The following is a 16113-nucleotide window of genomic DNA, read 5'->3' as shown; positions in this document are numbered from 1 at the left end:
TCTTTTTTGGCTTGCAAATTTCACTTTCCCGCAAATGTAATAAAAGTCATTTGTACTATTAACACAAGAACAAGGCATCACTACTATTGGATTTACACTGCAGGGACTACTTGTGTAATACTTATGATGCAGGAATAAATGGGAATATAGCCCAGGAAGTCACACAAACACTTGCTCACTCTACAAGACTTCACTTTATATGTTAATGATTACATCATCTTACGACAGCAATGTCATGACTCAACTGCACTACATCAGCAAAAATGCAATAGATTCTAGGGGTTTGTCTATATTGGCTCATACAATATTATTATTATTATTATTATTATGGGCAACTCCAAGGAGTCGACAGACTCATCGAGGGAGGCCCTAACATCATGTCAAGAACAGCTATTCGACATTCACACAGTATCTATTATACCTTGCCTTGAACTCATTCACAGTCATGGCACCCAAAACAGACTCTGGCAGCTTATTCCACTCTCCAAGTAAAAAACCTAGCTCTAACACCCTTGCTAACCACTCTTGCCTATGGCCCCTAGTCCTCCCACCACCAGTCCTATTTCAAAAATATCATCTGAATTAATCTTATAGAAACCCTTCAATAATTTGAATGTCTCAATCATATCACCCCATTTCAGCCTATCAACCAATTTCTGCAACCCACAAATCTTCAACCTGTTCTCATAAGGTTCATTCCATAGACCTGCTATCATAATGGTCACTCGTCTCTGGATCCTCGCTACCTCCTCCCCATCAAGAAGAAACCCTGGTGCCCATATCTGGACACAGTAGTCTAGATGGGGTCTTATCAAGGCTCAATACAGAGGAACAACAACTTGTTTGTCTCTGCTTGTTAAAGTATTTTTCAGTAACCAAGTGATTTGATGAGCTGATTTAGCCACTTTTGCAATGTGCCTCCTAAACTTCAACTCCCTATCCAGCAACACTCCCAAATCCCTGGCCTCATCAATCTCCTGGAGTACGGTTCCACCAATGTGATATACTGCTGCTAATCTTTTCACCCCAAAATGCATAACCTTACACTTTACCACATTAAATTGACATCCATTCTCCTTAGTCCAGTCCACCAAACTATCCAAATCATCTTGCAAAATTTTGACATCCTGTGCACTCACTATTACTCTACCCAACTTTGCATCATCAGAAAACAAATGAACACTTCCTCTCAGATACTTTCCTATATCATTAATGAACGAACTGAAAAGTAGTGGTCCAAGAACAGAACCCTGTGGCACACCACTAGTCACAGGTCATCCTTTGGACTCTACTCCTGAATAAACCACTCTCTGATATCTCTCCATCAACCACACTCCAATCCATCTCACCAACCCTATATCCATCCCCATATGCTGCAGTTTACTGATTAGAATTCCATGTGGTATACTGTCAAAGGCCTTAGCAAGGTCCAGTAAAATTACTGTAAACCCATTACCCTTATCCAGTTCAGCCGTCACTGTATTATAAAACGTGAGCAAGTTACTGAGGCATGATCTACCCTTCACAAAACCATGCTGTCCCCCATACAGTAACCCATTTTCATCTATTCAATCCTGTAATTTTCTTTTGACTAATTTCTCCAAGACCTTGACAACGATTCCTGATATGCTGATCGGTCGGTAATTTACAACAGCAGTCTTGGAACCTCCTTTATGGTGTGGAACTATTTTCCCCTCTTTCCACCCCCTCGGGACTAATCCAAACCCGAGACTCAAATTAAACAAATGGTCAAGGGCACTGACAATTCTTTAGCCGTTTCAAGTATGACACAAGCTGGTGTACCATCCAATCCCACAGATGTATTGACATTGAGGTTTTGTAAGACTACTCACCTCCACCTCATTCACCACAATTCCTGTATAAACTTTTGGTTCATTTATTTCTGCAATGTCACCACCTGGATGATATACTCTTGCAAAGTGCTCAGTAATAGAACTATATCAACTGATTCAGTTACCTCCCTACCATCGACATTCTTTAAAATCATTCTGCCATACACATTTTTCCTTTTACTTGCCACATATCAAAAAAACTGTTTGGGATTCTCTTTAGCCTGCATGGTTAATGTTCTTTCATAATCTGCTTTTGCTTCTCTTACCACACTCGTTACCCTTCTGGCCTGCGCTTTATACCGTTGATGTGCCTGCTGGTAACCTTTCTCCTTAAATTCCCTCCATAGTTATTTCTTTTTTCGCAGCTCAAGCTTAATGGCGTTATTCATCCATTTAACCCCTACTTCATTTATTATTCAGACTCTAGGTATACAGTCAGCCATTGCTTCATGCAAACACTTCTTAACCGCATCCCATGCACTATCAACATCCAGCCCTTGCAGTTTTACATACCATGGCACTGAACCAATGAAACTCCTAAGCTTGTCACACTTACCAGCCCGATAATTCCACATGTACCCTATCTTAATTGTAAATTCCACACCGTTAGCTACCTCCCAATTCAAAACCCTATGATCGCTCTCACCAATTGGCGGCAACGTGGTCATATATTCGTTACAACCATTACTAGTCAAGCTCTCTCTGACCCCTAGTATTTTCCATTACATGCTGTCGCAGATAGTTATCCCTTAATAACCGCATAAAATCCAATTCCTTCCTCCCATGTGTTCTCTCCTCCTTCCAATTAATGATACCATAGTTGAAATCTCCCATAATAATTACCCTCCTTCCACTAATTTCTTCTATTTGCTTATGCATACTATCTCCATCATCTATTTCATCACCTGGTCTATAGCAGCACTCAACTGCATATTTTGTTCTGCTAGTCTCAATCTCACACCAAATAGCCTCAAATGTGCTCTTTTCTCTATCTTGCAGTTCCACTTCTATTCTCTTGGCTGTAGCTCATCTGCTATCATCAATAACACACCACCCCCCATTTTATTCTCCCTGTCTCTCCTGAACACACCATACCCCTCGCATTCAATCCCACTAGCTGTGTCATCTTCTGTCAGCCATGTTTCACTAATGCCAATAACCTGTGGTCTGGAAGTGCCAACCAAGGCCAAAAATTCTTCCTTCTTGTTCCTAATACTTCTGGCATTTGTATACATGAATTGCAGAAGCCAATTTGTTCCATCCCTATTTTGATGCCTTATACTAACTATCCCATTCTGATTCGCGGTCTTTCCTACTCGCTTGGGCATATTACACACATTCACACACTCAACTGTCTGCCTAAAATCTGCAAATCTACTTCCCCCCTACCCCCTTAATAACTCTAGTTTCCCTGGTTCTGTATATTCACTTCCACTACATTCAACAACACCTTTTCAAGCCTCCGTACACCAAATCCATTCAAATGTAAACCATCCATCTTATATAAATCCTTTCACTCATCGAACTCACTCCACAAATTCCATACCACTCCTCCTGCATAATCTGCGCATAAAGTCATTAGCAATTTTGGCCCTCCTTCTATACTCTTCACTGTCATACTGCGGCAACCGACACTACCTCAAGCAATTGCTTCAAATCTGCTCTCATAGCCATTTTGTCTCCTTTCAAATCATTTGTTTCCTGCTACCCCTATCAATTCTTTCACCCTCTGCTTTTGCATTCTAATTGACTCGCTTACATCCTTAATGTTCGCACCAGGTTGGTACGATTTTGTTAAACTCTCATCTATCATATGATGCAATATGTTGCAATCATGAGACTGAAATACTGTGTTGCCAAATTATACCTAAGTACACAATGCAGACTGAGTCTCTCCTAAACAAGAGCTAATCGACAGATTTTATTGTCATTTTTGTGTTCAGCAATCAAAATTAGTAAAGAATTGCTATTTTCATTTCAGAGGCAAATTATGTGTTGTCTAGTATAATCCACCTCTATTCCCACATCAGTGTCTGTCACATAGGTTAAAGTGGTAATCACAATAGGATGATATACCCTTGCAAAGTGTTCACTCAGTAACTCAACCATTTTATCCACTTCTGTCTCCTTGTGACCATCATCATTCATTAAGGTTAATCTTCCATAGTCATTCTTCCTCTTACTTGCCACATAACAAAAAAACTCTTTGGGATTTCTTTTGGTCTAATTGGCTAGATTCTTCTCATAATCTGATTTTGCCTTCCTTGCCATGCTGGTCACCTTTCTTGCTTGAGCCTTGTACTGTTTATGAGTTTGCTGGTGTCACCTTTCTCTTTATATATATCCTCCACAGAATTTTCTTCTTCTGCAGCTCATGCTTAATGATATTACTCATCCATCTAACTCCTATCTGATTAACTCTCCTTACCTTAGGTATATAATTTAATATTGCTTCCTCTAAATGACCATTAACTATCCCCCATGCACTATTAACTTTCTTACCCTGCAATGTTTTATACCATGGCACAGATTTTAGCTTCTTCCTAAGCTTGTCGTAATCACCTGCCTTGTAGTTCAATTTATACCCCTTCTTGACAGAATATTCCTCATGTTTTACAATCTCCCAAGTCAAGAACACATGGTCACTTTCACCAATTGGAGGTAATGAGGTCATCTTGGTTATGGATAGTTCTTCTGATCCTATGACCAGGTCCAATACTCTCCCACCTCTAGTCCCTTCCATCACATGCTGCCTTAAGTAATTATCTCTTAGTAGGTGTATAAATTCTATTTCCTTCCTGTCATGTGATCTTTCTTCCTTCCTTCCAGTCTATATCTCCATAGTCCCCATAATAATCACTCACCTGTGCTCATTGTACTAATTTGGCGACGCATGTCTTCCAGATCATCTGTCGAACTCCCTGGCCTGTGGCAACAACCAACTGTATATTTTGTTTTACTGGCCTTAATCTCACATCAGACTTCTTCAAAAGAGGAGCCACCCTCCTGCTTATCTCCTATTCTATTTGGCTACAATTCACCCCCATGCTATCTTCTCTGAAAATACTAAACCCTTCAAATTCTATCTCTGTAACTACATCATCTGCTGTTAGCCAAATCTCCCTAATGCCTTTTGGTGAGGTTGCACTAACCAATGCCAAAATCTCCTCCCTCTTGTTCCTAATACTTCTGGTATTAGTATATAGAAACTGTAGCATCCCTTTAGGCCCTGACTTTACCCTTTACTTTCTGAATTGATTATCCTATTCAACAATTTTGCTTGAGAGACAAGATTCCTCACTTGGTCATTCTCACACTCACTCGCTTCATGGGTGTCTTCACACAAATTCACTTGCATCCACCCTAATTGCTTAAGTTTCCCTGAATTTGCACTTCAGCATGCTCAGTGAACAAAGCTCTCTCTAGACACCTAACACTAAAACCATTTAGATGCAGTCTATCAACATTGCACAAATCCTTTTTTTGGTCAAATATAGACCACAGATCCACAAATCCTACATCACTCCTTCTGTGCAATCTACTTATAGACTCATTGGTTATCAATGCCTTCCTCCTCAGTTTGCCTGTATCATAGAGTGGCAGGAGATTTACAATCTTCACCTCTCGCTCTTCAATTTTGTCTCTTCTAACAACTCCTTTACATCCTCCCTCATAGAATACTTCTTGCCTCTCAAATCATTTGTATCAACAAACACAATCATTTCATTTGACTTACCTTTTTACTTCCAGATGGAGTGCTAATATCGTGAATTTGTGCATCCGGAAAACATGATTTTGTCACACTTTCAGTAATTACTCCATGATCATTGATTTTCTGTACATAATTTTCTCCTTAACTTGCTTTTCTTGTTTGTTCGGTCGTCATTATTATTCCTTCAGACAGCCTGCTTCTTTCTCTTTTCATCCCCACTAATTTCTTGCTGCCTCTGCAATTTTTCATTTTGTGCTTTGTATTATGAATGATAACATTCAAGCATGCAATTTCTATATTAATATCCATTTCATTCTGCTCTATTTCCATGGCTGGACATTCGACATTAGTAACATCATTTTCCATCCTACCGTTGGTACTCTCCACTCTACTAATATTTGCTGCATTTTTGTCAGCTAACAGACACACTTTTGAAACACTTAATACACACCTTCTCTCCAGTTTCAATTTCCTTCCACATATTATTTAATTTTCTTGATGAATACATTTCATACACATTGCACTTAATAAAACCAAATTAAAACTGTCTGATCTGGCTTTGCTGCCATTGTTCATCCATGCATCAGTGCCATGCCTACAATATTGTATTTAAACATAACAAATACAATGTTTACTTATGAACTAACTATCTCAGTCAATCCTATACACTTTTTAAAAAAAAACTACAATGTATCCAATTGTAGTTTTTGTTTTAAACAGGAGGTGGAGGAAATAAATGATCTTGGGGTGATGGTGGATAAGGATCTAAAATTTTGAAAACACATATGTGAGAACACATATGAGAGGAAGACATGTTTAGTTGGATGTTGCTATAGGCCTGGGAATGTGGAAGGTGGTGATGAAAAAATGTATAAACAACTTGGTTAGTGAACAAAGGAAGGCTAATTATTATGGATAATTTTATTATGGCAGTATGGATTGGAATGAAGAAATAGCATTTGGGAATAAGGAAAATGAATTTCTGAAGTTCTTGAGATATAACTATCTCAGGCAGCACATAAAGGAGGGCACGCAAAGATCAAGAGTTCTAGGTCTGATCATTTCATTAGAGAATGCTATTGTGAGAGGAAGTCTCACACTTTCCTCCAGTTAATGAATGTGATCGTGTAGACATATGTAGACTTTTTTTAGCAAATGATATATGTGGAATTATAAGGCTAGTGATTATGCCAAGCTTAGAAGACAGCTTGGAGCTATAACATGGAACGAGGAGTTGAGCAGTAAGGAAATAAATGCTGCATGAGAACTGACAAAGAAATACATAACAGTAGTAATGTGTGAACATATTCTGAAGGCCAAAAGGCTGACTAAGGTAGGTTTTAAATGGATGAATGTGGAGCTTAAGTATGAAATCTAGAAAAAGAAGGTACTTTGGAGGAAGAACAAGACGAATAATGGTAATAATCAGTTACATGAAGAGTATAAAGAACAAGCCAGAAGAATGACTCAGTTAGTAAGAAAAACAAAAGTGCAATTTGAGCAGAACTTTGGTGATCAGGCGAAGAAAAACCCTAGACAGTTTTTTAGATATGTGGATATGTGGCAAGTAAAAGAAACAATGATCATGGTAAAATTATGTTAATGGATGAAAGTGGTAGAATGGTAACTGCTACTACAGAAGACATTGTTGAGGTATTCATTGATCAATTTAAAGGGTGTTTCATCCTGATCAGGGTGGAATCATGAGGAACTTAAGTGTAGAGGACATGGGAGAGGATGGCATAATTGTGAGTGAGCAGGAGCATTTGAGGAAATAAATAAATTTGATGTCAATAAGGCGACAGGATTTGATGATATATCATCATGTATCTTAAGGGAAGATTCCAGGGAATTGGCAGTAGCATTTGTATGGCTGTTTAATAAAAGTCTTGAAAAAGCACAGGTTCCCAGTGAGTGGAAGGAGAGTAAAACTGCTCCACTTCATAAAGGTGGTAATAAGGCTGCAGCTCCAAATTATAGGGTCTGTACAACTGGAGTTGTGGTGAAGGTACCGAAGAGATTGGTAAGAAGTAGGATACAGAAATGGGTTGATAACAGCAGTACTCTCTGCAGTTATCAGCATGGGTTTGTTAAGGGGGAGATCATGTTTCACTAACTTATTTAGGTACTATAACAGGGTGACAAATACTTTGGATAGACGAGATGCATATACGCTGGTGTACTTGGATTTTGCAAAAGCTTTTGATAGACTGCCACACAACAAGCTGGTAAATAAATTGAAACACATAGAAATGGGTAACAGACCATCTGAGCTGGATCAGTGAATAGCTGTCGGATAGGTATTGGAAAGTTGTATATGGGGGGTGCGGTATCCTGAAAGAGAAAGGTCACTAGTGGTGTACCGCAGGGTTCCGTTTTTGGACCATTGTTGTTTAATTTATAAGTTAATGATATTGGGATGGGTTTAATTAGTATTATGCAGCTATTTGCAGATGATGCAAAATTAGGGAGAGCGGTGCAGAGTCAAGCTGTTGTTAGTGCCTTACAAGAGGACTTGAATAGATTGCATAAATGGGCAGGTAAGTGGAACTCTCAGTTCAATGTTGCAAAGTGTAAGATTTTGAGATTTTGTAAGCAATAATCGGATGCAGAGTATACACTTGGTGGGGAAACTTTAAAGGAAGTGGAAGAGATGAGGAATCTAGGAGAGATGGTTGACAAGGACCTGAAATTCAGGGGCCACATTGCATAAGTTGTGAAGATGACACATCGGATAATGACAATGATGCAGTGGACCCTCCAGTGCTAAAATAGAGATTATGATGCCACTGTATAAGGCCTTGATCAGGCCTCATATGGATTATTGTACACAGATTTAGTTGTGGGTTTTCATGGTTTTGAGGATATGTTGGAAAGGGTCCAGAGAAGATTTACAAAGGTGGTCAGTAGTGTTTGGAATGTGGAGCATGATAACAGATCGAGAGAATGCAAGTTGCAAAGCTTTGTGAATAGTAGGAAGAGGGTGTTGGATTCTGATTATGTAGAGATTAGAGTAATTATTATTCGCTTCAGAATCCAACATGATCTTCCATCACAAAGGCTAGACTTGTAAATATTATTTAATGAAAACAATTTATTTTACAATTTAATATTCATATAACTACCTTTAATTTTATCTAATATTTAATTATTTAATCAAAGATATATGTATTAATAGTGATAAGACCGTATTAAATATTATTAAGCTATTTTAATTATTACTATGTTAATATTATAAGAACTTGTATTTGATAATTTAACTGCGCATTATTTGAAATGTAAATATTCCTTATTTATTCCTATTTGTAGAAGGCAGGAAAAACTGATATAAAAAGCGAGGAACGCTGGGAAAAAAAAAAGCATTAGAGATTTATTAGAGAGGGATTGGCATTAGGTTGGAAGTGGAGCATTCGGCATTCGAAAATCACAGTGTGATAATAGTGAGTCGGCAAGTCACTCAAGCAGCTAAATAAAGTCTACTAGTCGAGAAGCGGTTAGCTTATAAAAGTTTCGGAATAACAAATAAAGCTACGGAAGATAGCTAAGTGATACGGATAGACTAGCGATTACTTGAGTTGAGATTTAATTTCAGGGCCGACCTTTCAAGAACACGCGGAAACTTAAAGCATAGCACGAAGTAACTAGAGAATAATTAGAGGCAACAGAGTTGTGTTTAATGATAGCGGTGTCAAGAATTATAGTACCTAAAGGATTAAATTGAATGCCGGAGGAATGAACAACTGTGCATATAAAACCTCAAGGAATTATTATATGTTGCCTTATTTCATGACTGATCAGTAGTACTTTATGCAACAACGTTTGTTTATGTGTGTAGTGACCGACGATTAATTCAGTTATTGCTTAGAAGATTTATTTTAATGAGTGCCGTATACTGTTTAAGTGTTTACAGTTATAAAAAGTGTTTGTGTGTAAGTTAAAGAAGAAAAAAGATTATCGGTAAGATTATTCCAACCTTTAATAATTCTATACAGAGAAGTGTGTGAGTTTCATCCTAGAAATTCCCTATACTAACAGTAACTGTTGCGGAGAATTAACTGAAGTGTAAAATTAAAAGTGTTTGTTTGTAAAGAGGTGTTATTGAAATTTTTATTGTATTTAAAACTTAAAGAACTATGAGATATTGATGTGAACGATCATTAAGGAACTTTATTAAATAGCTAAAAGGAACTGTAAGAAGACTATATTACAGATAACAGAATTACCATTGTCTGAGTTTGCATGACTGTATTGCCAGGAAGGCTGAAGTGTTTATAATAACTTATTTAGTATTTTGATCTTAAGTGTATAATTTGTGATTTTAAAATTAAATGTTTGTTTTTGTTTATCTAAAGTTGTATTTTGCCTGAATCTCTTTTACTGCACCATTCATAAAATATTCGAACCAATGTGGGTAAATTAAGTAAGTCAAATATACTCGGCCAGTATATATTTTAAGGAGTAATAGTTGAGGGTTGATTTATCTTCAATTCTTGAACTAATCCAGATATAGAGTGGCGCAGTCTATAAATATAAATTTTCTCTATATTTGTATTAGAAATCAACTAGCAACTATTTTTTAGGTTAAGAACATCGTAATAACTAAATGTCGGATCCAAGTACAGATTAAGAAGAAGTAGGATCCAACAAGGGCAGGGGGATATGATTAAGATATATAAGCTAGTCAGGGTTGTTATCAGGTTGACATGATAGAGATGTTTCGTATAATGGGAAAGGGGAATAGAACAAGAGGCCATTGCAGGAAATTGTATAAGTAGGGTGTAAGCAGAGAAGTGAGGAGCAGGATCTTTGCATGGAAAGTGGCTGGTGAGTGGAATGCATAGCCTGAGTGTGTTGTAATTGAGACACATTGAATCGGTTTAAAGCACAGTTTGATAAGCATGTTGTGCAATAGTCTATGCTTCCCACGATGAGTCTCTGACTCCATATAGGTCAGATGTTTATAATAATAATAGGAAGAATAATAACATTGCCAAAATTGTGAGGACAATGCAACAAATTCTGGGAATAATGTGGAGGACATGGACTTGTAGAAATAAGGAGATTCTTGTTCCATTGTATAGGGCTCTCATTAGGCCACTAATGGATTACGGTGCACAGATTTGGCCACCTGATATTCAAAAGAGATGTTGCAAAAGATCCAGAGGTAACTGACTTAGATAGTTTCTGATATCTATCTGGAATGTTGAATATGAGGGAAGATTAAGAAAATGCAATTCACAGAATCTAGTGAATAGGAGGAAGAAAGGTGATATGATAGAGACGTAAAAGTTGGTAAAGGATTGTTATAGGATCAATGATGAAGAGGATTTTCATAAAAGCGTGGGAAATCAGGGGAGAACAAGATGTCATCCCTGGAAGATGTATACAAAGGGTGTACACAGAGGGCGTGAGAAGCAGGTTTTTTGCATGCAGAGTTGTGAATTATTGGAATTGCTTGCCTGAGAGTGTCGTGTCTGCAGAGAATTTGAATGTGTTTCAGGCACAGTACGATGAGCTGTGTTCATGAAAAGGAACCTCCTAGATGATTGTTGGACTCCATGGAGTCTTAGGATAATAATAATGACATACAATTGAAAAGGGTATTGAAAATACAAGATATGGATTTGAAAATTCAGAAAGACAGGCAGCTATTTGGAACACAATATGCAAGGCATTATTGTAGTTAAAAAAAATGTGTAGAATAGAGTAGAGCAGAGTACAGTGAAGTAGAAAAAGAGTGCATGAAAACAGACAATACATAGAAACCTAGAGATATAAAATTATTTAATCTGAAACAAGAAAAAAAAAGATGTGCCATTCCAATTGTCACAGGAAATGCGATTGTCTAGTCAATTTCCAGGACTTTGCATAAAGCCTGAATAGGGCACATCTGTCAGTCAGATTATTTTGTTATATGTTTTTTGTATCTTTGACTATGAATCTGTTAATTGAATGCAGAAATAATAATATCATAAATTTTCAAAGCAACAGAGCACTGAGTGTATCATATCATATCACTACAATTTAGAAGTTTTTCAGAGTTACTTACATGATTGTTGCAGGCAACAACAATATGGCTAGGAGAATAAGACTGTTCATTAAAGTGTACAAGTTCGTCACAGCCAATTGCTGGTATGCGACATGTACAGAAAACTTTAAAATATGGTAACATGTCTAAAGGATGCTTTCCCCACATATCAGGAATTAGGCGATGGCTATTTATTAAAAAAAAAAAAAAAAGTATAAGTATATTTACATTATATTTTCAAGAATTTCATGCTTATATTTCATAAGTATTTTAAGGCAGTAATAACTATGAAAGGATCCTCGGTAGTGTTTCTCAAAGCTTACAGTGCAGTTAACATTTAAAACTTTATATTTGCAGCCTGGCAGTAAAATAATGATAGTTTGCAATATCAGTTTGCAAAGCAATAATAAGTAAGTTACAGAATGCAAGAGCATTAATTCCTTACACAGCACATAAGACAGTTCTAATTGTAGACAGATATACAAAACTAGATGCATACAACATATTTTTATTTTTCTGGACAGTTTATTTCATAATTATATTTTGTCATTAAAAGCAGTTCAAATGAGAGAAAAATTTCAGTACTGCAATATTATGCAGGTTTTTTTTTCATTTTCTGTTAAAAAGAAAACTATGTGGCAATCAATGAAGGGAAGTAGATGAAATCATTTATTGCACATAAATATTATATCAACCAGGAAAATAATTATCAGAATCAGTACTTTGTGTGTGTCATAAATGGATTACTTCCATTAAAGTGTACAAGTTCGTCACAGCCACTTGCTGGTATGCGACATGTACAGAAAACTTTAAAATATGGTAACATGTCTAAAGGATGCTTTCCCCACATATTAGGAATTAGGTGATGGCTTATTGGGGGGATTTATTATTATTATTACCTGACACCTCCAGGGAGCCCAAAGACTCAAGGGAAGGAGGACACCTACTCTACAATCTCTGTCTCCACCACTCACAATCCACCAACTACAATGAACTGCAACTATCATCATCATCATCTACACCAACACCACTAGTATCTTCACAGACAAAAACAAATATCCATGCCCACAGCAGGATTCATGCAGCCTTTTGATGGGAGAGCGGATATGCTAACCAGGCTGGCATTTTATGTCCTAAATGAACTTTTTCAAAATTTCTCATAATGATAATGCTTAATGATAACCAATGCCAAGAGTAAAAATATGTTTATTAAACTGACTAATATTTTGCTGGTTTTCTACCCAGCATCATCAGAGCACAATGATAACTGTGACAAGCACAGAGCACTAAACCAAGTAATTGTAGAAACAATTTAAATTGTAACTGACAGCGAATATCCTTACATGGCTCTCTATGGGCTGGATAACTATAAAGTTAATTTAGAGAAGTCCATCTATTAGGTCTTAAAATGACACTCTCCCAGATCTTTGGTAAATTAATGCAACCATACTTGTTGAAATTGGGTGAGTGCTTCATAGCCAATGCTCATTCTAAGAATAGCCTCTCAGACTTGTAACGACTTCTATGTACCATTTTAAGACCTAATAACTGGACTGGTCTTAGGTCTTAATATCATTTTAAGACATAATAGCCAGACTGCTCTAATTAAATTTGTTAGGATCAAATGGAGAAAAACATCCAGTTAATGAAAAGTATAGAGGTATCATTGAAGCAATAAACATAACATCCAACAAAATTCTTGGAAACAGCAACAAAAAGGACTCAGAAAAATTGAATACCTCTGAAATTGAAAAATATATAGATGAAAGAAATAAAGCAAGGAAACTCTACCGCTTAAACATGAATTATATAAATAAAGATAAACTAGACATTTTAAATAACAAGGTCAATGAAGTAATGATCAGAGACAAAGAAAATCAAATAAATAAATACTGTGAGGAACTTGGAAAATTATAATAAAACTGGAGATACTACAAACACTTTTCAAATGATAAACCATATCTGTCATCACAAAACAAAAAAGAAGTGGAAATATTGTCACACATGATAAAAACGGCAGACAGTGATCAGTAAATTTAAACTTGAAAGAATAGAGAAACTACTTTCAAGAATTACCAAATGCTGATAATCCCCAAATTGAAGCCAGTTAGCAGATCTGCATCTAACTACTGCTCCACCAATAAACTGTGAAGACTTCACTAAAAAGGAACTAATAGAACAAACAAAAGCAGGAAAATCCCTAGGGACTGATGGAATCAGAACAGAAGCCTTTAAAAATGCTGGGTATAACACATATTCCAATCTCCTTGGCATAATGAATCAAGCATTAAACACTAGAATAATACCCCAACAATGAAAACAAGGCCTTATTGTTCCTATATCCAAAAAGAGCAATTTAATAGAATGGATAACTATAGAGGTATTGCTTTGCTATCAACCACAGTTAAAATATACAAAGCTTATCAGAGGCCTCGAGTGACTTGAAAAAGAATACCATATTTAAGCTCTAGAGCAGAGTTTTACACTAGAAAATTCTTAGCCCACCCAGAATAACTAATCTTGACTAGGTTTCATAGTCTTCATGGGTGAGATTCACATTGGAAGAGAGGAGAATATGCAGTACTTTGTACTGTCAGCCAATCACTTCCCCTCCTTCCAATCCCAACTTTCCCTACCTTTACATTTTTCAAATGTAAATAAAAAGTTTGGAAATTAATGAACCAAATATTGGCCAGAGCTCAAAGGTTTAGCCAATTTTACAATTTTATTTCTCGATCGAGAAATAAAAAGTCTCCTTAGTTCTGAAACTCAAAACAACAAAAAGTAAATCTTTTTGGTAACACATCTTTTTGTTGTTAATGTGCCGACTTCTTATTTTTTGAAATTCTTTGATAGCTAAAGCATTAGAGATTATCATATTATTATCAACAGACCTCGATGGAGAGTCTTGACTTGATGAGTACCTTGACTTAAATGTACTCACCACACTCTCAGGCAATGCATTCCAATCACTCACCACTCTCTATGCAAAAATCTTTTTCCTCATTCCCTTGTTCACACCTTTCTTATAAAGCTTCCAGGGATGACTCTTGTTCTCTCCCTGTCTGCAGCTGTTCTATGAAAAATCTCATGCACATTAATCTGATAATTAGCTCTTACTGACTTATATGTCTCAATCATGTCCCCAACCCTCTTTCTATCCACTAGACTCTGTAATTTGCATTCTCTAAATCTATCCACATTCCAGAGACCAGAAACCAACTTGGTCATCTCTGGATCCTTTTCAACATCTCATCGTCCTTTTGAAAACTTAGCAACCAAATCTGTGCAATCCATATACAGCCTGATCAAAGTCTTGTACAATGGAATCAAAACATCCTTACTTCTACACATCAGTGTTCTCGGTATCATTCCCATAATCTGCTGCATCATCCTCACAATTTTAGCGAAATATCCACAAGATTTCAAGTCCTTATCCACCACAACTCCCAAGTGCTTCATCTGCTCCAGCTCCTCCAAAATATCCTCACCAATCCTATACTCTGCATCTCATCTTTGCTTCCCAAATTTTAAAAGATTACACTTTGCAACATTAAACTGATATTCCCACACACACACACACACACACACGCAGTCTATTTAAGTCCTCTTGCAAAACTACAACAAATGCTCTGCTTTTCATAACTCTCCCCAACTTTGCATCATCTGCAAACAGCTTATACCACCATGTGAGCCCTTTCCAATGTCATTTGCATACAAATTAAACAACAATGGCCTCAAAACAGACACCTGGGGCATGCCACTAGTGACTTCCCTCTTCTGGGATATCACTCCTCTATACACAACCTGTTTATACCTATCAACAGCCAATCTCTAATCCAATGCACTAATCTACTATCCAATCTCATCATTTAAGTACTAGTTTGTCATGTGACAATTTATCGAAGGCCTTTGCAAAATCTAAATATACTACTCTATATGCAAGAATGTCTGAAAGGATTGTCCAAAGGTCAGCATACAGCATTGCTGTGAGCTCTTCTTCCAGCACATAAACAGCTTCACTAGTTGTCAGCAAGTAGAATGCGAGTAGTGCCAATGTGTCACATAAAAGGGCAAAGCTTGTCATATGAATATGCAGAGGGCCACTGGTTAATTAAACGGGTGTTTCAAATTAACACAATCAAGATGATGTTGCACCTATAAAAATGCCTACAGAAGAAATTATGATTCAGATTGAATGTGGGAATCTTATCCTTCCTACTGATATTGACAACATTATTTTATTATTATTATTTATATGGGTACTCCACCGAGTCAAAAGACTCATCGCAGGAGACCCACTCTATCCATTAACAAAATACTTATCATACATCTCTTTACACCTATTCACTGATGGGGTGCAAACACAACCACCTCTGGCAATCCATTGCACTCATTTACCACTCTTCAAGTAAAGAACCTAATCCACACACACACACACACACACACACACACACACACACACACCCTTGCCAACCACACACTTAGTCAACTCAACTTCAGTGGTTAAATTCAGCAGG

The 16113-nt window shown here is 36.9% G+C and overlaps 1 protein-coding gene across 1 annotated transcript in view; it reads right to left on the bottom strand.

Moving 5' to 3' along the window:
* LOC150103848 (carnitine O-acetyltransferase-like) overlaps nucleotides 1–16113 on the bottom strand; it is a 155977-nt gene that overhangs the window by 68838 nt on the left and 71026 nt on the right. The window contains exon 6 of the mRNA XM_090397075.1: nucleotides 11615–11780. Coding sequence (XP_090253201.1) covers nucleotides 11615–11780 — 166 coding nt within the window. The remainder of the gene's footprint in view (nucleotides 1–11614; nucleotides 11781–16113) is intronic.

This window comes from Typopeltis vanoorti, chromosome 8 (assembly GCF_054136105.1).
Source record: "Typopeltis vanoorti isolate ZY-2024b chromosome 8, IOZ_Tvanoo_1.0, whole genome shotgun sequence".
Classification (NCBI taxonomy): domain Eukaryota; kingdom Metazoa; phylum Arthropoda; class Arachnida; order Uropygi; family Thelyphonidae; genus Typopeltis; species Typopeltis vanoorti.
Note: the sequence above shows the minus strand (reverse complement) of the source record. Positions and strands in the feature narration are given on the sequence as shown.